Raw genomic sequence first — 24,444 nt, forward strand, 5'->3', positions numbered from 1 at the left:
GAACAGATCATCATCAATCATCATCAAGTGATCCATCCCCTGTCGTCCATTCCCAGCTTCTGGCAAACAGAGGCTAGGGTCACCATCTCTGCCCATCCTGGCTAATAGCCATTGATGGATTAATACTCCATGAACTTATCTAGTTCTTTTTTGAACCCTGTTATAGTCTTGGCTTTCACAACATCCTCTGGCAAAAGAGTTCCACAGACTGACTGGGTGTTGTGTGAAAAAAATACTTCCTTTTGTTTGTTTTAAACCTGCTGCCTATTCTGAAATCCTGTCTGATCTCACAAGCTCATCAAGAGTATCCCAGTGCTAGGACAGAAAGCCTCTATGGTAAACGCAGCTGTTATAAGAAACTATGTTTATACTTCGGTAAGAGGCACTCTTTTCTGGTAGTCACTATTGAGCCCAGCATAATGTTAGGGGCACTACGCTATTAAAAGTGCAATCTTTCATGAGTTTTAAGAGTTTCTGATCATTTGTTGCCAGTGGAGAGCCTATGGCATTTTTGATAAGAGTGCAGATATTAAACTTTGGGTAATTACATCCTGCACATTCCATCTGAAGATGCTAGAGCAGCAAAATGATGTTACACAATTGCAACATTTCACCTCTCTATTGGAGAAAGGGATCCCTGCATATCATTTGTAAATCTCTTTAGATTGTCCATGATGGAACTAGCAGTATAAATTAGATTTACTGTATATTTATGAATACATAATCACAGGCTTAAGCATGCAAGTTACATATGGAAATGTCTAAAGCCCCAACCTCTTTAAAGTAGACCAATAAGGAAAAAAGTGAACAGACATTTCCATATTTAAGAAATTAATTACACTTGTTTGAAGACAAAAAGACTTACTGGATTTTTGAAACTGTTTGTATGACTTAACGTTGGCTCACTTTCATAAGTTAAAGTTATTATTTCAGTTAGATAGCTGGTCATTAAAACATTAGACCCCAAATCACCACTGATGCAGCTTCATTCAAGTAGCACTGAATGTTTATCAAACTTAAGACATTTTATTATAAACAGTGCCAAAAGATGACATATCTAAATGGCTACAAGAAAATTTACAGAGCTCTATTATAAGTGTTGTTTTTGCCCTATTAAAACTTTGGGTAGTCACACTGGTTTGGTCTGAAAGTTAACCGTATTACTCTACAGGTTGAACAGTAAGTTTGAAGAAAGTTGGGCAGACTGTAGAGTAACAAGCAAGACTACACAAATTTGTCCTGAATATTGCTCCACTAACCTCTACAGAAAAGGTTGCACGTAAGGTTTGATAAGGGAAATGAATGATTTTTTTTTTTTCTTATAAACAGAAAAAGGATGTGATTCCTTTCAATATATGCTGAAAAATACTTCATAGCAATTTAGAAGCGAAACTTGAAATTCACTCAAGTGCAGCTTTTTCGTGATGTTCTAGCTAAAAGAGAAGGACTGTAAAACTTATGTCACCATATATAGTTAAATACCATTGAAATCCAGGGCCCATGCTTATTTTGTTTAAATCACAGCATTTTGTAAAGTCACATGCAGTCTGCACAACCTCCGCAGGTTCGGCCTATCACGGCTCCCACTGGCCGCGGTTCACCGCTCCAGGCCAATGGGGGCGGCAGGAAGCAGCAGCCAGCACATCCCTCGGCCCACACCGCTACCCACAGCCTCCATTGGCCTGGGACTGCGAACCACGGCCAGTGGGAGCCGCGATCGGCCGAACCTGCGGACGCGGCAGGTAAACAAACCAGCCCAGCCCACCAGGGGTTTTTGATTTTAAAAAGACTAACTTTAAAAAAATAAGGAAATTAGTTAGGGAAGTGGAGTGGACTGAAGACCTTGTGCTCTAAAGGTGGAGGAGAGCTAGAATTACTTCAAGTCAAAGTTACAGAAACTATCAGAAGCCTGCATCCCTAGAAAGGGGAAAAAAATTCATAGGCAGGAGTTGTAGACCAAGCTGGATGAGCAAGCAGCTCAGAGAGGTGATTAAGAAAAAGCAGAAAGCCTACAAGGAATGGAAGATGGGAATGATCAGCAAGGAAAGCTACCTTATTAAGGTCAGAACATGTAGGGATAAAGTGAGAAAGGCCAAAAGCCATGTAGAGTTAGACCTTGCAAAGGGAATTAAAACCAATAGTAAAAGGTTCTATAGCCATATAAAGAAGAAGAAAAGAAAGAAGAAGTGGGACCACTAAACACTGAGGATGGAGTGGAGGTTAAGGATAATGTAGGCATGGCCCAATATTTAACAAATGCATTGCCTCAGTCTTTAATGAGGAGCTTAGGGATAATGGTAGGATGACAAATGGGAATGAGAATATGGAGGTAGATATTACCACATCCGAGGTAGAAGCCAAACTCGAACAGCTTATTGGGACTAAATCATGGGGCTCAGATAATCTTCATCCAAGAACATTAAAGGAACTGGCACATGAAATTGCAAGCCCATTAGCAAGAATTTTTAATGAATCTGTAAACTCAGAGGTTGTACTGTATGACTGGAGAATTGCTAACATAGTTCCTATCTTTAAGAAAGGGAAAAAAAGTGATCCGGGCAACTACAGGCCTGTTAGTTTGACATTTGTTGTATGCAAGGTCTTGGAAAAAATTATGAAGGAGAAAGTAGGTAAGGACACTGAGGTTAATGGTAATTGGGACAAAATACAACATGGTTTTACAAAAGGTAGATCATGCCAAACCAACCTGATCTCCTTCTTTGAGGAGGTAACAGATTTTTTAGACAAAGGAAACGAGTGGATCTAGTTTACTTCGATTTCAGCAATACATTTGATATGGTTCCATATGGGGAATTATTAGCTAAATTGGAAAAGATAGGGATCAATATGAAAATTGAAAGGTGGATAAGGAACTGGTTAAAGGGGAGACTACAACAGGTCGTACTGAAAGGTGAACTGTGAGGCTGGAGAGAGGTTACTAGTGGAGTTCCTCAGGGATCAGTTTTGGGACCAATCTTATTTAATCTTTTTATTACTGACCTTGGCACAAAAAGTGGGAATGTGCTAATAAAGTTTACAGCTGACACAAAGCTGGGAGGTATTGCCAATACAGAGAAGGACCCCGGGATATCATACAGGAAGAACTGGATGACCTTGTAAACTGGACTATAGTAATGTAATAGGATGAAATTTAATAGTGAAAAGTGCAAAGTCATGCATTTAGGGATTAACAACAAGAATTATTGTTATAAGCTGGGGACCCATCAGTTGGAAGTAACAGAGGAGGAGAAGGACCTTGGAGTATTGGTTGATCACAGGATGACTAAGAGCCGCCAGTGTGATATGGCCATGAAAAAAAGCTAATGCCATCTTGGGATGCATCAGGCGAGGTATTTCCAATAGAGATAAGGAAGTGTTAGTACCATTATACCAGGCACTGGTGAGACCTCATCTGGAATATTGTGTGCAGTTCTGGTCTCCCATGTTTAAGAAGGATGAATTCAAACTGGAACAGGTACAGAGAAGGGCTACTAGGATGATCCGAGGAATGGAAAACCTGTCTTATGAAAGGAGACTCAAAGAGCTTGGCTTGTTTAGCCTAACCAAAAGAAGGCTGAGGGGAGATATGATTGCTCTCTATAAATATATCAGAGGAATAAATACCAGAAAGGGAGAGGAATTATTTAAGCTCAGTACCAATGTGGACACAACAACAAATGGATATAAACTGGCCATCGGGAAGTTTAGACTTGAAATTAGACGAAGGTTTCTAACCATCAGAGGAGTGAAGTTCTGGAACAGCCTTCCAAGGGAGCAGTGGGGGCAAAAAACATATCTGGCTTCAAGTCTAATCTTGATACGTTTATGGAGGGGATGGTATGATGGGATAGCCTAATTTTGGCAATTAACTGATCTTTGACTATTAACGGTAAATATGCCCAATGGCCTGTGATGGGATATTAGATGGGGTGGGATCTGAGTTACTACAGAGAATTCTTTATGGGGAGTCTGGCTGGTGAGTCTTGCCCACATGCTCAGGGTTTAGCTGATCGCCATATTTGGGGTCGGGAAAGAATTTTCCTCCAGGGCAGATTAGCAGAGGCTCGGGCAGGAGGGGCGGCGGGGGGAATGCCTTCCTTTGCAGCGTGGGGCACGGGTCACTTGCTGGAAGATGCTCTGCACCTTGAAGTCTTTGAACCACGATTTGAGGACTTCAATGGCTCAGACATAGGTTTGATACAGGAGTGGGTGGGTGAGATTCTGTGGCCTGCGTTGTGCAGGAGGTCAGACTAGATGATCATAATGGTCCCTTCTGACCTTAAAGTCTATGATTCTAAGTGAAGAATCTGTTGAGCTTCTCAAGTCCTCATTGGCCCAGTATTTAAGACACAGCAGGACATAATGTAGTATAACTTAGTGTACACACTTAAAAGAAACTTAGTCAACTATTAAGGATCCAGCTAAAACCAAAGCATTGTAATGTTCTTTTACACATACAAACCTGTAGTAACAACATTAACTTATTAGCTAAACTGCCAATTGTGAACCAACATAGATCACAGCAGACCACTGAAATGAACAGCTTTACTGACAAAGATAGTAAATACTACTACTACTACTACCACCATCAACACTTTGATTGCGTATTCATACTATTAGCATCAAGTTCATTTGTACTACACAAATGAAAACTGTTCAGAAAACACGTCGTCTAGGTTTAAGACAACAAGATAAAGGCTAAAAAAACTGGCTAAGTTTAGTCTTGAGAAAAGAAGACTGAGGGGAGACCCAATAACAGTCTTCAAATATGTTAAATACTGTTATAAAGAGGACTGTGATCAATTGTTGTCCTGCCTTCAGTAGACACGGAGAAGTAGTAATGGGCTTAATCTGTAGCAAGAGAGATTTAGGTTAGATATGAGCAAAAACTTCCTAAATATAAAGCATACTTAAGAACTGGAACAGGCTTCCAAAGGAGGTTGTGGAATCCCCCACGTTGCAGGTTTTTAAAACAGATTTTTTAGATGGTCTAGGCATACTTGGTCCTGCCTCAGTGAAGGAGGCTGGCCTAGATGACTTCTCAGTCTCTTTCATCCCTACATTTCTAAGCTCTGATAATCAACATCTCACACACCATCACCAAGGATAAACAGAGGCTCTGCAGGCCAAACCCTGGTTCCAGACACATTTATGTAACCTCTGTCACTTCCGGTATCAATGACACCTGTACAAGCTGTCCTTCCCAGGAAGCTGTGCTAATATTTGGGCTTACTGACCCATTTCCACTGGATGAAGTCAACAGAAGTACCAAATTTTATGCACGAAAGCAACCAGAGAAACTTTCAAGAGTTTAATTCATTTACCTTTCTTCTTGGAACCAAGGACATCATCTTCTAGATCTTCATCAAAGATCTCCCTTCCATCTTCTACATAACCTATCCCATCTGTACAAGAAGAAGGTTATAATAAACTTTAAGTGACCCTTTGCAAATTCAGAAAGATGAAATTTAAACTTAATCTCCATCGCTAAGGGGCTTCCTCTGTTTAACAAACTCTTGATTTTTCATTACTTTATAAATCTATATATTTTGAGTACAAAAATAAACTAAAAAACAAACCAAGTTATAACGGGGTTTGGCTCAAAGTAACTACTTTAGTACATGATCAGCTAAAAATATATCTGTAGTTTGCAAAAGGGAACCATTTTTAAATGGAACAAAGTCACTGTATCTGCAGTCAATGTAAAATATTTGAATCACTGATCTTGAAAGTGTTATTATAAATTCAACAATGCTTAGGCATAAAGACCCAGATTTTTAAAGCTATTTATATGTTGCGGCACTCAGCGACACAATGCCTAACTGATTTAGGACTCTGATTTTTGCTTTTAAAAGAGATTTAGGCACTTAGTCTCCTAAGGACTCCTAAATCAGTTTGGCATTGTGATGTTGAGTGCCGCAACACGTAAATTGCTTTAAAAATCTAGATCAAATGTCTCAGTGTAGCAGCTCATTTTTTTTGTCTGTATTATAACTGATAATCTATAGAGGGCACTGAGGCATTTACATTTTGAGGAAACGTCTTCATGAAACCTGATGGAGTTAAGATAATTTCAGGGTAATTTTTATGATTTGTTTTTTAAAATGCATACAAAAGATATTGGAACTTGTGAGCCATTCAACCTGTGGCTTAGAAATATATGCAAGAATACCCACATATATTTTATGCTTCTACTCAGCATATAAAGGGAGCCCCCTAAATTAATCTTACACACCATCATCTACAATCCAATCGTCATCCTGGCGTTCCCTGACCATCTTGGAGTATTGTGCTTCATCAACTTCTTCATAAACACTTGTGAACTCCTCAACCTGCAAGCAAGGCATATTTAGATATTCATATTAATTCATACCAGAATTATTCTCAAGCTATCATATTTTTAATAAAGCAGCTTTATCAAGGACTCAGACTAGATTGGATTTTTCTTCTCTAATCACACCAGGGTGAACTGTTCAGAAATAGCAAGTGCAAGTCTTCCTTCAGTTTGAGGTGTTTTGTTTTTGCTTTTTAGTATTGTGACACTATGTACCTCAAAACAGCACCATGGAGCCCCCATATTCACCCCATCGTATAATTATGATCTATTTCATAGAAGGAATACCATGTAAGATATCATATATGAAAGGTCATGATCTTCTGAAACAGATTGTTCAGTCAAAATATGTATATTGTTAGTGTGTATGAAGTTATGAGATTTTGCTGTATCGTTGTTACTGAAATATGTTGCAAGTTTCAGGGTCATTCACTGCCAGTCCTCCCTGACAACTAAGGGGGTGATCCACTCCCAGGTGGGTGTTAAATGACCATTAATCAGCAGGGGAGTTGTAATCAAGGAATTTACAAAGCTGTAAGAGAGCTGTGCAAGCATCACACAATGGGAGATTGCTCAATTCTGTGACTCAGCAAAGCCCACCAGGATATGTCTGGGCTAGTGTTTTCCAAGCACATAGACTTAGGATATAAAATAGGGGACACTGACATCATGCTTTTACCTTTCACCTCCCCCACCTATGCTGGAAGCAACAAGTACACTGGGAAGACAGACTTGAACTGAGGAGACTCATCCTAGGCTTAAAGTAGTGTATTGAGAACTAAACTACCTGCAACATCCAGCGGGGTGAGAAAAACTGATTGGGCTAAATACTGTCTAGTCTACTACGGTTCAGGATTTAGGGTCTCTCTACATTGGCACTTTTGTCAGTCAGGGGTGTGAAAAAACCCACACCTGACCAACAATTTCATGGACAAAAGCGCTAGTGTGGACAACACTATGTCTGGTTGTTTAACGCAGTGGATCTAGTTTACTTCGATTTCAGTAAACTAGATCATAGCCAGTCTGGTTGTTTAACGCTGGGAGAGAGACTTTGGATGAGTTAACCTTTAGGAGACAGGAGAATGTCTTGTTAGGCTCTAGGGAAAAAGTATTATGATTTTATTTTACATGTAACCCTTTGTTTCCATTAATTCTTCTTGCTTCTTTTCTAATCTCTATTCCAGGGGTTCTCAAACTGGGGGTCGGGACCCCTCAGGGGGTCATTAGGTTATTTCCGGGGGGGAGGGGTCGCATGCTGTCAACCTCCACCCCAACCCCACTTTGCCTCCAGCATTTATAATGGTGTTATATAAAAAAGTGTTTTTAATTTATAAGGGGGGAGTCACACTCAGAGACTTGCTATGTGAAAGGGGTCACCAGTATAAAAGTTTGAGAACCACTGCTCTTTTCTCTGTTAAATAAAAACTGCCATATGGTTATAGTGAAAACAAGCATAAGTGCTGTAAATTGAGCGGAGAGAGGATTCTGAGATGTACTGTTGCTTTGGGAATAGAGGAGCTGTGAATTCTGTGAGCATGCAGTGGAACTGGGGGCTGGATACGCCAAGGGGGTGTTTGGGAACCTCAGGGGCTGGAGTGCACCTACTGCTTGTCTCCAAAGGGACAGCAGAGCCTGCGTGGGCTAAGAGGAGAGTGCATATGTTTCCTGAGGCGGGTCTGGGATCTGACCCTGGGCAGGCACAGACAAGGCTTCCTCATGTTAAGGACAGGTGATAGTGAAATGCCTCACAATCTTGGGTACTCCAGGGAAGCATCACAGTGCAGAAGAACATAAGAATGGCCATACCGGGTCAGACCAAAGGTCCATCCAGCCCAGTATCCTGTGTACCAACAGTGGCCAATGCCAGGCACCCCAGAGGGTGTGAACCTAACAGGCAATGATCAAGTGATCTCTCTCCTGCCCTCCATCACCACCCTCTGACAGACAGAGGCTAGGGACACCATTCCTTACCCATCCTGGCTAATAGCCATTAATGGACTTAACCTCCATGAATTTATCTAGTTCTTTTAAACCCTGTTATAGTCCTAGCCTTCACAACCTCCTCAGGTAAGGAGTTTCACAAGTTGACTGTGCGCTGTGTGAAGAAGAACTTCCTTTTATTTGTTTTAAACCTAGTTCTTGTATTATGGGAATAAGTAAATAACTTTTCCTTATTCACTTTCTCCACATCACTCATGATTTTATATACCTCTATCATATCCTCTTTTCCAAGATGAAGAGTCCTAGCCTCTTTAATCTCTCCTCATATGGGACCCATTCCAAACCCCTAATCACTTTAGTTGCCCTTTTCTGAAACTTTTCTAGTGCCAGTATATCTTTTTTGAGATGAGGAGACCACATCTGTATGCAGTATTCGAGTTGAGGGTGTACCATCGATTTATATAAGGGCAATAATATATTCTCAGTCTTATTATCTATCCCCTTTTTAATGATTCCTAACATCCTGTTTGCTTTTTTGACTGCCTCTGCACACTGCGTGGACATTTTCAGAGAACTATCCACGATGACGCCAAGATCTTTTTCCTGACTTGTTGTAGCTAAATTAGCCTCCATCATATTGCATGTATAGTTGGGGTTATTTTTTCCAATGTGCATTACTTTACATTTATCCACATTAAATTTCATTTGCCATTTTGTTGCCCAATCACTTAGTTTTGTGAGATCTTTTTGAAGTTCTTCACAGTCTGCTTTGGTCTTAACTATCTTGAGCAGTTTAGTATCATCTGCAAACTTTGCCACCTCACTGTTTACCCCTTTCTCCAGATCATTTATGAATAAGTTGAATAGGATCGGTCCGAGGACTGACCCTTGGGGAACACCACTAGTTACCCCTCTCTATTCTGAGAATTTACCATTAATTCCTACCCTTTGTTCCCTGTCTTTTAACCAGTTCTCAGTCCATGAAAGGACCTTCCCTTTTATCCCATGGCAGCTTAATTTACATAAGAGCCTTTGGTGAGGGACCTTGTCAAAGGCTTTCTGGAAATCTAAGTACACTATGTCCACTGGATCCCCCTTGTCCACATGTTTGTTGACCCCTTCAAAGAATTCTAATAGATTAGTAAGACACAATTTCCCTTTACAGAAGCCATGTTGAGTATTGCTCAACAGTTTATGTTTTTCTATGTTTCGGACAATTTTATTCTTAACTATTGTTTCGACTAATTTGCCTGGTACAGACGTTAGACTTACCGGTCTGTAATTGCCAGGACCACCTCTAGAGCCCTTTTTAAATATTGGCGTTACATTAGCTAACTTCCAGTCATTGGGTACAGAAGCTGATTTAAAGGACAGGTTACAAACCTTAGTTAACAGTTCCATAACTTCACATTTGAGTTCTTTCAGAACTCTTGGGTGAATGCCATCTGGTCCTGGTGACTTGTTAATGTTAAGTTTATCAATTAATTCCAAAACCTCCTCTCGTGACATTTCAATCCGTGACAGTTCCTCAGATTTGTCACCTACAAAAGCCAGCTCAGGTTTGGGAATCTCCCTAACATCCTCAGCCGTGAAGACTGAAGCAAAGAATCCACTTAGTTTCTCGCAATGACTTTATCGTCTTTAAGCGCTCCTTTTCTATCTCGATCATCCAGGGGCTCCACTGGTTATTTAGCAGGCTTCCTGCTTCTGATGTACTTAAAAAACATTTTGTTATTACCTTTGGAGTTTTTGGCTAGCCGTTCTTCAAACTCCTCTTTGGTTTTTCTTATTACATTCTTGCACTTAATTTGGCAGTGTTTATGCTCCTTTCTATTTGCCTCACTAGGATTTGAGCCACGGTGGCTCTTTTTTAGTTCTTTTATTAAGGGACTTCTTGGTGCCAACTGGCAGAGGGAACAGGAGTGCCTAAGGGTTACTGGGATCCCCAGGGTCTAGTATCTTCATACTAATTTGCCAAAGGGTGTCATGTAAGGCTTTCAGTGGAGATCTGTGTCACAATGTTCATCATCATTGTGAAATGTATGTACAGAAAATATGTAAGGAGATAGGTGTAAATATAGTGAAAATTATTGTTAGGGGCTATTAAAAAGTTTCTTTCGGGCAAGAGATGTTTACGTGCCTGGCTATATGTAATTGAATACTGTATGGATCACAATGGATGCCCATTTATAGTCTGAGCTGAATGCTAATGAAGAAATTTGAAGATTTTACAGAGAGGAAATTTACAAGAAAAAATAAATCAGCAGGCAGGAGTCCTGTTTACATGTGAAGACAACAGATTTCTAGACTAGGACTCACTCTGCATCCTTCACCTAGAAAGCAAACACATCAGCTTACTTCATGTAACAAAAAAACAGATCACAGCCAGGGTTGGCTGATGAGCGCTGGAAAGACTCTGGGAGCTAAGCTTTATTAGTCAAAGGGGTATCCAGTGAAATAAGTCTAGATTCTAGAATGCATTTATGACTTTACTTTATATGTAACCCTTCTACCTGTTTTTACCATACACATATCTAAGTGCTATGTATACTGTTTCTTTGGGAATATAAGATCTGGGAATTCTGAGAGTGTCCCACAGATCACAGGCTATGTGGTGCAGTGAGAGACTTGGGGGTTAGAGTGTGCCTACCCTTAACCTGTTAAGAAACAGTTGGACTGGCAAAGGTCTGGAGGGCAGTGCTCGTGTTGCCTAAGTCTCGTGGAGCTGGGGAACTGACCAACAGCAGGAACATACAAGGCTTCCTCAGCTAAAGGAATTGATAGTGAGGTGCCTCACAATCATGGGTACCTCCAGGATGCTTCACAAGGTATATCAACTGCAACGTAAGCTTTGCAAACACTTTAATTTAACAAAAAGTTATGAGTGAGACGGGGTCTACACTACCAACTTGCATCAGCGCAGCTCCATCGCTGTAGCTCGTCTGGTCTCCCATTGGCTTAACTCCACCTCTGCAAGAGGCTGTAGCTATGTCAGTGGGAGAAGCTCTCCAGCCAAAGACATAATCCCCTCCTTGTGTAGAGAGCACTAAGATCGATATAACTATGTCACTCAGAGTTGTGGATTTTTCACACCCCTGAGCGACAGTGTTATATTGAAGTGAGTGTGTAGCGTAGACCTGGCCTGAGTAACAAGGCAATGTTAAGCTGAACATGCATCTCGAGTGGTCTGATTATTCCTGACCTCTGTCCACATCCAAGTGGGTGAAAAAAGGCTATCTGATGTTGCATATCTGGTTAGTTACTACGTCATTTTGCTGCAGTTTGTAGTAGTTTAATACTTCAATATAAATTGACTTTTCCTTTCCTTCCAAGATGCAGTGCCTTAACATTACCATAGTGGATCAGATAATCCTTTGAAAGTCATAAGTTAAGTTGTTTACTAGTCCACTATTTAATTAATATGTGCTGAAGTCCTGAAGGCAAGTCTTTCACTACAGAATAATTGTCAAGGCAGATCAAACTTCATGCTTAAACAATAAGTCATTTTAAATGACTGAAAATTAAATGTTGCTCACCAATTTCTTCAATTTCCAATGGCAAGGGACAGAGAAGTAGCAAATACAGAAATAACTACTGTCTCACGAAAAATTTTACTAATAAAACACCTTTCAGGCCAGTTTGTCTTGATTAATACTGTTTTCTTAACGTTCCCCATAATTTCCAGAAGCAAGTGATCAGCTTTATACAGATTAGGACAAAGATCAATATTCCCAAACTCAATTTAGGTTTTTATACAGAAAGTTCAAGCAAGAGAAAAGATTTAACTATTTACCTCATATTTTACTTTTTCACCGGCCTTGGCCTTTTTCAAGAGTTCTAGAGCTTCTTGGTGTCCTTTTTTAGATTTTTTCTCACGGCGAGAACGTGATAGTGCAAAACTTCCAGAGTCTGATGTAGCTGAAATCAATATTAAAAACATCAGAAGTACAATTCAACTATGCATTGTTCTTGTTTTCAGACATTTAATCCACAGTAACTGTTTACTATTAGTTTTAGAGAAACAATGGTTCCACTGTTGATTACTCCTTAAAAACATGGGTGGAGCGTCCAATAGGCAGGGGAAGACTGAGCCTGCCCACACAGCCCTGCATGGCCCCCTTCCTTCTTGCTGCTAGTTGACCCCAGCCCAAGTAGGCTGCTCCTCTTCCAGGAAGGGAAGCTGGCTGGGCTAGGGTGGCTGGGACTTGGAGTAGCTGGGGCTGCCCAGTGCTGAGGGGGCCCCTGGCACTGGGGCTGTGCTGCCCAGTGCTCGGGGGGCGGGGGGAGAGGAGGGGAGGGAGGAGGCCACATGCCGCCTGCCACTCCGAAGGGCCCTGGGTGGAGGGCCGCCGCTTCCTGCGGCTCCCATTGGCCAGGAACGGTGAACTGCGGCCACTGGGAGCTGCGGGCGGCCATGCCTGTGCATGGTCAATGTAAACCAACTGTCTCCCGGCCCGCCAGCATATTACCCCAATGGGCCGCAGGTTGCCCACTGCTGATCTAAGGTGTGCCACTCCTTCTCAGTAAGATGTTGTGGCCTTGGACAGAATAATAGGAGAACCTCCTGCTGGGAAGCATGGAAGGAAGAATTCACCTTCAGACTAAACAATTCCAGAGTCCTAAGCACCACCTTGTCCTTGTGGAACCAACAGTAAGGTTCCTGCACAGAAAAGACTGCCAGCTCCAACACTCCCCTGGCAGACATAACGGGTATCAGAAAGCCAGTTTTGATGGACAAATAGAACGCTGACACTGATGTCAGCGATTCAATGGGATGGCTTGTCAGGGCTCTCAATACAACCAGTTGAGTGGCCTGACTGCCAACTCGGTTAATCAGACTGCTCCCAGGAATCTGGCTACCTGAGGGTGCTCTGCCAGAGAACTCAGGGATCCCACAAACATCATGCTACTGAGGGCAGATACCCATCAAGCTATGGTGCTGGGTTGGAGAGCTCTGTCAAAGCATTTTCAGAAAATGTCCCAAATAGCTAGTATTTCTAAGATTTGCTTTGTGATCCTAGCACCAGAACTTGGCCCAGATGGAAGAATGCATTTTCAATGTCGATACTCTTCTAGATGAAAGCAGTGTCTTGATGACTTTGAAGGACAAACCCAGCGATACCAGCACTTCCCTTTCAATAGCCAGGCTGTTAAATGCAGCCAACTGACATCCAGATGATGAAGATGACCTTGTGAGAAGATGTACCATCTCTTTGGGAGTTGTAGTGGAGGTCCTATTTTCAGTCTGAAAACCAGAGTCTCCTCAGTCAATGGGGAGTTATCAATATGACTGCTATCTGTTCTCATATTATTTTCTCAACCACCTTCCCTAGTAATGGGAAGGGTGGAAACACACAGAGGAGACCCTGCAGCCATCTGGGCAACAGGCAATCTGTCCCCCAGATCTGGGATCCACCTCCCTGGTGAAGTACTTTGGTCTCTTTGCATTCATATGGTTAATGAATATATCAGTTGAGGAAACGCTGAACATTTGGACAATTAACTCAAAGACTCCCTAATTCAGGCACCACTCAGAGTTGTTGAGCCAATCCACTTTTGGTTCGGGTCTCCCTTTACATGAATTGCTCTGAGGAACAGGAGACAGTTCTCTACCCATCACATAATTTCCATTGCTTCTGTGTGTAACACTGGGGTCCTTGCTCCCCCTTGGTTGTCCACACGTGATGGCAGTCATGTTGTCCGACTGAATCAGGACAGGGTTCCCCTCTAGGCTGGACTGGAACCTTCACTGCACCAGCTTGATTGCTTTTAGCTCTAGAAGGTTTATGATGTGGGCCTAGAACTGTCTGGGCTCCCAAGTGTGCACCCCAGCTCTCCAGGCTGGCGTTGGTTATGAGAACTTGAGGATCTGGGCAGCATAGGGGCATACCTTTGCGAACATTGCCCTGGGCTGACCACCATTTTAAGGAGTTGAACACCTGTGTTGAGACCCCTACGTGATCCTTCATGTGTTCCAAGGTGGTCCTGTACCTTTATGATGAAGCCCTGAAGGCACCTGATGCATGATTGCACCCAGGGAGTGATCCCTACAATATGAGGAGGCCTAGTAGTTGAAGGCCCAATGCTATAGCAGGCCTCTTGCAGCTCCCAAACAACGTGAAGAGGTCCTGAATCTTCTTGAACCTTTCTAATGATGGATAGATCCTTGCTATCAAGGTATCTATGTCCACTCCTAAGTGTGTGTTGGTTTTTTTGACATTGATAAAGCGAGTTCTTATAGGATACTCAGTGTCAGCGATGTGGCTCTATGTGCTGATTCCGGGAACGGTGTTCTGAACAAGTGTCGTCCAGGAAGGGGCACACGTGGATAGCCTGACTGAGGTTGCAGGGCATCATTACTGCCAACATCTTTGTAAACACACTAGGAGCAGAGGACAAGCCCAATGAGAGCATCCAGTACTGATGTTACTTCCTGCCATAAGCAAACCTTAGGAACTTGTGATGGCATGGTCTGACAGGATTGTGGAGGTATGCGTACGAGGCAGAGTGGCCTCCCTCCAGACTGGAGAGCGAGGGACCTCTATCTACACTCCCTGGTGGGCAGAGCCGAACTCACCCCACTGGTCTCGCCGGATGGGACAGGAAGTATAAAGGGAGGGCTCTGCAGCTCAGGCGAGCAGCAGCCAGGAAAGGAGACGGACACCTCTATTCTGCTGTGGCACCCGGCAGATCAACCTACACTCTGCAGCACCCTGCCCCCAGAGGAGACAGACCCAGAAGGAGAGTTGCCAGGACTGCCATCCACCGTGTACCCAGAGGACTGTGAATTCCAGAAATACCACACCCCAGGGAGGTAGAAAGTAGTCCAGGGGCAGCCAACCACCGTCTGGCTACGTTGCTGACTGTTCCTAGGTCAGTGTGTTGCAGCCGGATCCCCGCTGACCAGTGGCGGACCACTCCAACACTGCTAGCGCCCTGGGCTGGGATGTGGTGGAGTCGGGCGGGCCTGCGTCCCGCAGCCCATGCCACGCCACCCCTGAGGTTGCAGACTCCCCACCACGGAGGCCTATGTACGTCTACTGTCCGTCAAGCTAGGACACTAGACTCGGTTGGTACGGCCCCCCCTCCCCCCAGCCCTTAGATTGTGTGGGTGCTCATCCCTACCTGAGCCCTGAACTGAGCGTTTGCTAGCTGCATTAGCCAGGAGGCTTAGTCTATAGCCTGTGCTCCATCTAAGGTGCATGCCTGTGCAGCCGCACAAGAGCCATCAAGGGTCGTGAACCAGCCGCGCACACAGGTGAGCATGGAGAATGTGTAGAGAGTGTGGGTGAGGGCAGTGGGGTGGGGTGAGGTGAGGGGCGGTGATGGGGGTTTGAGGGAGCTTGGGGCATGCAGGAAAAGTGCGGCTCTCCCTCGGCCCCAGCCCTGATCGGGCTGCGGCATGGACAGGTACTTCTCTCCCTGGGCCCCAGCCCCCTTTTTTAAAAGGGAGATCTTGTGTTACAGCAATTAAATGTTTCTGTTCTTTGTTCTGCGATGCCTCTGTTTACACATGATTTACGGGGATAAGCAGTATTTTATCTGCCAGAAATATATACCTTATTAAGTCTGATCCACAACCTAAACCAAGATTTATACAAGACCATGAAATGCCACACCTTTAGCCAAAGAAAAATATCTTCAAGACACCATAGAATTTTCGTTTCATTTGGGTGACAAATCTCAGTGTAGGTTCAGCTGTGCACTGCCAGCCACCAGATTAAATACTGAACAAAGGGAACTGCAATCTGAAATATGGGTTGCACATTATAGGATTTCATTGTTTTCTGCCCTTCAGAAAAGCCTGTTGTGTGTATAAGACTCAGTCTATGCGTTTGCAATAGTGATAAGGAAGTCGTTCTAATATGATACACTTGAACAGCCAAATCCTCAGCTAGTGTAAATTGAAGTAGTTCCAGTGACTTCATGGCTGCTGTACACCAGCTGAGGATCTGGCCCTAAAATGTCAGATTCCAGGAAATCTTTACAGTCCCTTTTACATGTACCATTGGCCATACCTATGGTAACTTTTTAAAATAATTATATATATGTTTTTTGTTTCTACTGGTGGCACACATCTACACACTACCTCGATATTGGTGCTGCACATAACAAAATGCATTCCGCGCATGAATGAAAAAATTAGAGGGAACATTGGCTACAACCTGCTCCCTGCTTGGCCCCGCCCAAAGAGCTGGAGCCCCAGACTGTGAGTGTTCACTGGCTGCCTTAGCCAGGAGCCTGACGCTGCAGCCTGCCCTGGCTCTGGCCCTTTGGGTGGGGCAAAGCTTTAGATTATTAAGTACTGCCCGGCCCAACTGAGGGGCTACGTGCTAAAAACTACTCAGTGCTCTGCCCCAACCGAGGGTGAGGACAAGTGCCCCACACCGTTATTGCTCGTTTGCCTCTATTAGACGGCCATGGAACTATAGGTGGCTTACAGCTCGGCCCCGCCAGCGCGACCCAAGCCCAAGGGTTACCGTCCAATAAGGTGAGACAGAGTGGCCTCCCTCCCCACTGGAGAGCGAGGAACCATTACAGTATCCATCTGCCAGATCCACTGAAGTCAGAAAATCCTCCTTCGACAGGCATGACACCAGAGAGGTCAGGGTCTCCATCTGAAACTTTGTTTTCTTCATCCACTTGTTGAATCATTTGAGGTCTAGAATGGCTCAGATTCCTCCCGCATGCTTTTGAACAATGAACAACATGGGGTGGGCTGTAGTCCACGAAAGCTTATGCTCTAATAAATTTGTTAGTCTCTAAGGTGCCACAAGTACTCCTGTTCTTTTTGCAGATACAGACTAACATGGCTGCTACTCTGAATCCTTCTCTTTGGAGTCTCTTCCTGCTCTCCTCACAAACTCCTGGTCTGTTTTTCTCCCAGTGGAGTTGCAGCTGCTCTGGTGGGCAGGGGATCCCACCTCTCCTGCCCGACTCATGGCCCTGGGACCTAACAGAGTTAGGGACCGAAGGCTGAGCACAACTCACCATCTGCCAAGGCCAGGAAGGCTGTCTCATAGACGGAGCACTGTTTACATTTTGTTCAGTGCTTTTTAGGCTGCTCAGCCATACCAAGAAGGTGCAGAGGAGCCAGCAGTGAGGTTCCAGGTGGGTTCAGTCATCTGACTAAAAACCAACCCAGAGAGGAGGAAAGAGCTAGTGTGGGAGACCACTGCTCACCACTGCCCCCCCACTTCAAAAACACCACACTGAAGGTAGAAGATAGGAGGGTGCAACAGAACTGCCATCCACATGCTGCTGCGGAGGCAGAGAATCTGGCCGCAATTGGGCGCAGAAGAGGCACGAACGAAGCAGTGGTGCCAAAATGCTGATCCGGCGCCGTGAAGCTACTGAGTGAGGAAAGTAGCCCAGACATCAAGGATTGTTGGAGCTGCTGAGCTGCAGAATAGGTAGATTGTGGTAATAATGCACCTACAGTAGACTCAGGAAAGGAAGGGTGACAATTGTTAAGCTGCCACCCAACCTTCTTTAGAGGTGCATCAACTGTCACTATCTATGATTTGGAAAGGAAGGTTATTTTAGACGTCTAACTTTCGTCTTTATGCTTTTATTTAGTCTCTCAGTGACAAGCAGTCCTAGAATGCATCAGGCAAGATATTTTCAGTAGAGACAGGGAAGTGTTAATACCATTATAGAAGACACTGGTGAGACCTCACCTTGAATACTCTGTGCAATTCTAGTCTTCCATGTTTAAGAAAGATGAATTCAAACTGGAACAGGTGCAGAGACAAGCTACTAGGATGATCAGAGGAATGGAAAACTTACCTTATGACTTTCCTCCATAAGGAAAAACTACCTTATGGAGAGGAGACTCCAAGAGTTTGGCTTGTTTAGCCAGACAAAAGAAGACTGAGAGGAGATACGATTACGCTCTATAAATAAAACCAAGGGATAAGTACCAGGGAGGGAGAGGAGTTATTTAAGTTAAGCACCAATGTGGACACAAGAACAAGTGGATATAACAGGGGTAGGCAACTTATGGCATGCGTGCCGAAGGCGGCATGCGAGCTGATTTTCAGTGGCACTCACGCTGCCCAGGTCCTGGCCACCGGTCCGGGGGCTCTGTGTTTTATTTTAATTTTAAATGAAGCATCTTAAACATTTTAAAAACCTTATTTACTTTACATACAACAATAGTTTAGTTATATATTATAGACTTATAGAAAGAGACCTTCTAAAAAGGTTAAAATGTATTACTGGCACGCGAAACCTTACATTAGAGTGAATAAATGAAGACTCGGCACATCACTTCTGAAAGGTTGCCGACCCCTGGGATATAAACTAGACATCAAGTTTAGACATAAAATTAGACAAATGTTTCTAACCAGCAGAGGTGTGACATTCTGGAACAGCCTTCCAAGGGGAGCAATGGGGGCAAAAAACCTAACCAGTTTCAAAACCGAGCTTGATAAATTTATGGAGGAGATGGTATAATGAGATTGCCTACAATGGCATGTAGCCGATCTGTGACTGCTAGTAGTGAATATCTCCAATGGCTGGTGATCGGACACTAGATAGGTGTCCCACCGACATAGCTTCCGCCTCTAGCAGAGGTGGAGTGATTATGCTGACGGGAGAGTGCTCTCCTGTCAGCATAGAGCATCTTCATCAGACACGCTACAGCAATGCAGCTGCACCAGTGTAGTGCTTCTAATGTACACCTGCCCCCATATTAATGTCAGATTAAACAGATTTATTCTTTTAGCCAGCACGACTGATGAAAATGTAAAGACCTGTTCTAAACCAAAATAGTTAGATAATAAAGTAGCACATTGTAAGTTACTGTTTGCAAAGCTTTATCATTGAGGTCCAGTTCCCACAAAAAGATCAACAGAGGTTGACCCCCACTAACTGTAATGGGGCTCATGCAGACACAGAGGTACACCTTCACAAAGTTCTTTGCAAGATCTTGCCCTGCTTATATCGAGGGCCCTACCAAATTCACAGCATCTCCCACAGTTCTACCCAACCTGAATGGCTATGAGTCAAAATGTCAGATGCTGAATAGGATCTTTACTATGTAACCCCCCTCCACCCCCTTTTTTGGTCCACTGAATATAGCTGGACAGTTGCTTCTGAAGTATTTGTTATTATATTGATAAAAGTTTTTACAGCTTTGGAATAATTTGTCTGCCCATGAGCAGGAGCAGAGGAGGCATGGCCAGAGCATGTGAACCTCTGAAGCTGCAGAATGAGGAGAGCAGCACAGACCTCAAAAATTGTGGGGGGGCAGGGTCTATATGGGGGTGTTGTATTTGGGCTCCCTTTGAGCAGGTCTTGGATTTCTTTGGCAGGGGGTGGGGCAGTGCTGCAGGATCTGGATGGGGGGAGGAGGGGGAAATGCATCCCCCACAGCTGCTGGCTAGCAGCAGAGTTCTGAAGGCAGTGCAGAAGTGAGGGTGGTTGTCAGCCCCCAAACCCAGATGGGAAGCTGCTAGGAAAACCAGAATGTATGGCAATCCACTCCCACAATATTCTGCCACCCTCACTTCTGCGCTGCTGCTGGCGGTGGTGCTGGTTTCAAAGCTTGGCCATTGCTCTCCAGCTCTGAAGGCAGCACCCGACAGCAGCAGCACAGAAGTAAGGGTGGCAAACCCACAACCTCCCCTACAATAGCCTTGCGACCCCCCACCCCAACACTTTTTTGGGTTGGGATCCTCATGGTTACAACACCCTGAAATTTCAGCTATAAACATCTGAAACCATGAAATTAACTATTTTTAAAACCCTACGACCATGAAACTGACCAAAATGGACAGTCAATTGGTAGGGCACTACATATAACCATTCAGACGGCTGCTGCAAAGATTATGTTCCTAGCCTGCTTTGACCATGTCACCACCCTTGTTGCACCCATCTACTGGCTCCTCTTTCTCCATTGCAGTGGTCCCCAATCTTTCCATGTGGCAGGCGCCGGACGACTAGCCGCCGAGGAGTGTGGCCACCGGACAAGCAGCCGCCGAAGTGCGGCCGAGAAGCAGCAATGCCAAGAAGCATCGCCGCCGAAATGCATCCGAGAAGCGGCAATGCCAAGAAGCGTTGCCGCCAAAATGCAGCCGAAAATCAGTGGCATTTTGGCGGCACCGCTTCTCGGCGGCATTTCAGCAGCTGCTTGTCTGGCGGCCAGTAGGCAGGTACACATAGATGCCCCGGCGGGCGCCATGGCACCCGCAGGTACTGCGTTGGGGACCACTGCTCTATTGCACCGAACATAAGTTATTTGTCCCAACCCTACCTATCATCTTTCCTTCACTAACAAGATGTTGACTCCCGCCTCCAATCTACCCATGATGTCAGCCTCCATTGCCCACTTGTTAAATTTTCGATCAAGTGCTGTCATGCTTCCTTCTATGCTGCTCCTCATGCTTAGGAGAAGCTACCCATAAACATTTGCAAAACTAACATATTATCCTGCTTAAAACTCTCCTTTGCTGTGATACCTACCAAAATAAAAACTTGTTAATGGTTAGGTTGCTACTATGCTGAGCCCATTGCCTATCATGCTAACCAATATTATCACGGTCTCTTGGTACCCCCAGTTTGTCTGTATCCACAACATATGTTTGTTGTCCCTTATCGGATACTAGACTGTAAGCTCTTTAGAGGCAGGGACCATCTTTTTGTTCCATGTTTGTACTGCACCTGGAACAATCGAGTCCTGGTCTATGATTAGGGATCTCAAGTGCTATAATATAAATAATAGTGGTTTCTAGTTATTGTTAAGCCACAACAGCAGTTTAAAAAAAAATTATGTCAAATACACAGAATTAAACTTTGTTTGCATGCTCTGAGGTATTTTCACTCTAAGCAAACTGAATACTATTTCTCTGTACCCCGATTTTGATTTTACTAGATTTAGAGGGTGAAGTAATTCAGGGCTCAAAACAGTAATGCTATGGCTCAAAACAGTGATGATATGAGGAAAGTCAGCACCTATCAAGTATAGAAAACTGTCCTAAAAACAATGACATCTTGTGGGCTGGGGGGGAGAGGGAGAGTGCACTTCTGCTAGGCATGATTGTCATCTACACTATGTTTTCATGAAACAGCGAGGGGGTTTTAAATTAAAAAGGGTTATAGTTCTCACTTCCTTATGTTTACTCCATGCACTTGACAGCATTTCAGGTACAGACATTTACCTCTATGTATGAGCTTAAACCCAGCCCGGAAAGAAGAAAAACCATTCTCAAAAAAAATAAATAAATAAAAAAAAAAACCCAGTGATGCAAAACCACAAATTCAGCAGGATGACACAGGGACCAGTATCAGCACCAGATTCTTTTAACACGCGGGTGTGTTTATTTTTTTAAGACAGACTCGATTTCAACACACTCTCCCTGTCACCTTCCAAGGAGAATCTTGGGGGCACCAATGAAGTGCCCCCCCCCCCGAAAAGCACCCCAAAACCGGCCACTCCCAACTGCCCCGCCCAGATCCTGCAGCACTACCACCCCCGCCCAGGAAATCGGAGACACGCTCAAGGGGAGCCCAAATACAACACCCCCGCCGCCCCCCATGCAGAGCCTGCCCCCTACCGCTGCACCCGTGTCCAGCCGCTACCCGCCCCCGGGCTGCGCGAGCCCCCCACGCCCCGTGCAGCGGCCGCACAGCCCCGCCCGCCTCTCACCGCCGCGCCGGCTCTCGCTCTCCGCCATGGCCCCGACCACGCTCGCTCCGCTCGCGCCAACGCGCCCGAAAGTGGCGCGAGAGAGGCGACCCAGGCGCCCCGGCCGGACGGCCAGCCAATCAAAAGCCGCGGCGCGTCCCGTCTTTCTGCAGCCCGCCCCGTTCCACCCTCTTGTGCAGGTCGAGGGGAGGAGCCGGAGCTGCGCGCGGGCGCACTGGGTGTTGCGAGTAATCTCTGTGTTTGCGGCTCCGGCTCTGGAGGAGAGAGGCGCGGGCGGGCGGGTGCCTGCCTGATGGGGCGAGGTGCGTGGCTGCTGCCCCCTCCCCGCAAGTTACGACGCTTCCCGCCAGCGGAGAGAGGGTGGCTATTTATGGACAGGCGCCCCTGGGGGGCGGTCGGTCGCCACTGAGTTCCAGGGGAGTAGGGTGAGGCCTTTTGTGTCCGGGGAAGGGAATGAACGTACACGGCTATCGGGCTTTTTCCTTGTCCTGGCTCCGAGGAAATAATTTGCAATTTATAAACTCATGCTGGAGGCTGCAGAAAAGAGCCATTTCGGCCTACGCTAGGGGTGGCTAGACACCAGCATTGCTATCGCTGCAGCCTGCACCTAGCCCAGTGCGGGTCACGTGCCTTGCTGGCCCCTGCGTAGGGCTCCTAGGTGCTAGAATAATAAACGCGTGTACATAGTAAAACTAACACTTCACAGTTTGCTTGCTCGGTGTATGAGTAGAAAATGAAGGCTTCATCCACGGCATTTGTCCATAGGAACAGACCTGAGAGAAGAGGTTGAGCCATTTGAATGCGGGCCCTGGTGGTGTAAGCCAATTAAAATCAGTGGAGTTACACCCAGGATGAATTTAACCACTATGTTAACTTCCCCTCCTAGGTTTCTGAGAGCAGACATCTGATCTTTGTCCATTGCAAAAGAAAAATCAGAAATCAGTGAGGCTAGAACAGTCTTTGTACCATATACAACTCATAAATCCATCTGCAAAGAATCAAGGAAATATGAAGGCTCCAGATTACCTTCAAGTCCTCTGTCCCTTGGTTAGAATGCTTCCATCAGTATATGTTCATAGTCCGGAGTTTGGAGCAGAAATCAAAAACACTGTCTAAACACCTTCCATCCTCCCCACCCCTTCCCTCTTGAGGACTCCTGTGTAACAGCACAATACACCTGCTAACAAACTTAAACAAAGGCTTTGTTTAAGTTTGTTAGCATATATATTGTGCTGTTAAACCCATATAAAGAACGTATGCCTTCCCAAGCCGCAGTGCTGCTCCGTTAAGGAGCAGACTGCAGCTCCACCCCCACTCCAGAGGGCAGGGGGGCGATGCCTCCCCAAGTCTTTCCGGTACCCCATACCCGCTAAAAATCTCTTGCCGGTACTGTGTACTGGAGAGTAAACTCTACTTGCACTTCTGCCTTGAAATCAAAAGAAGCTGCAGGATTCCCAATCAGCAGAAACTGCGGCTTGTATAACTCCATCATTTCAATGGCTAAACCGAACACTGTGGGAGTAGAGGTAAGGAGGACTACGTGAAGCTAGGGGTATGTCTACACTACAGGATTAATCCAAATTTATATAATTCAAATTTGGGAAACAGATTGTATAAAGTCGAATGTATGCGGCCACACTAAGCACATTAATTCGGCAATGTGCATCCGTGTTCCGGGGCTAGCGTCGATTTCTGGAGCATTGCACTGTGGGTAGCTATCCCATAGTTCCCGCAGTCTCCCCCACCCATTGGAATTCTGGGTTGAGATCCCAGTGCCTGATGGGACAAAAAACATTGTTGCAGGTGGTTCTGGGTACAGCCTCACCCCTCCCTCCCTCCCTGCATGAAAGCAACGGATGGCAGACAACCATTTCATGCCTTTTTTCCTGGGTGAACACTGCAGACTCCATACCACGGCAAGCATGGAGCCCGCTCAGCTCAAGACAGCAGTCATGAACAAGGCAAGGGAAACAAGCGCAGACTGGTGGGACCGCATAGTGTTGCAGGTGTGGGATGATTCCCAGTGGCTGCAGAACTTTCGCATGCGTAAGGGCACTTCCATGGAACTTTGTGACTTGCTGTCCCCTGCCCTGAAATGCCAGAATACCAAGATGAGAGCAGCCCTCACAGTTGAGAAGCGAGTGGCGATAGCCCTGTGGAAGCTTGCAATGCCAGACAGCTACCGGTCAGTAGGGAATCAATTTGGAGTGGGCAAATCTACTGTGGTGGCTGCTGTGATGCAAGTAGCCAGAGCAATCACTCAGGTGCTGCTATAAAAGGTAGTGACTCTGGGAAATGTGCAGGTCACAGTGGATGGCTTTGCTGCAATGAGATTCCCTAACTGTGGTGGGGCGATAGATGGAACCCATACCCCTATCTTGGCACCGGAGCACCAGGGTACCCAGTACATAAACCGCAAGGGGTACTTTTCAATGGTGCTGCAAGCACTTGTGGATCACAAGGGATGTTTCACCAACATCAACGTGGGCTGGCTGGGAAGGGTTCATGACACTCACGT

General features: G+C 45.0%; 1 protein-coding gene across 1 annotated transcript in view; it reads right to left on the reverse strand.

Moving 5' to 3' along the window:
• POLA1 (DNA polymerase alpha 1, catalytic subunit) overlaps positions 1-22,056 on the reverse strand; it is a 335,012-nt gene extending 312,956 nt beyond the window's left edge. The window contains exons 1-4 of the mRNA XM_034754923.1: positions 21,927-22,056; positions 12,069-12,193; positions 6,236-6,332; positions 5,325-5,405 (exon numbers count right to left, since the gene is read on the reverse strand). Of these exons, the coding sequence (XP_034610814.1) occupies positions 5,325-5,405; positions 6,236-6,332; positions 12,069-12,193; positions 21,927-21,954 (331 nt within the window). The 5' untranslated portion in view covers positions 21,955-22,056. The remainder of the gene's footprint in view (positions 1-5,324; positions 5,406-6,235; positions 6,333-12,068; positions 12,194-21,926) is intronic.
• Positions 22,057-24,444: the final 2,388 nt, after the last annotated feature.

Source organism: Trachemys scripta, chromosome 1 (assembly GCF_013100865.1).
Source record: "Trachemys scripta elegans isolate TJP31775 chromosome 1, CAS_Tse_1.0, whole genome shotgun sequence".
NCBI classification, from domain to species: domain Eukaryota; kingdom Metazoa; phylum Chordata; order Testudines; family Emydidae; genus Trachemys; species Trachemys scripta.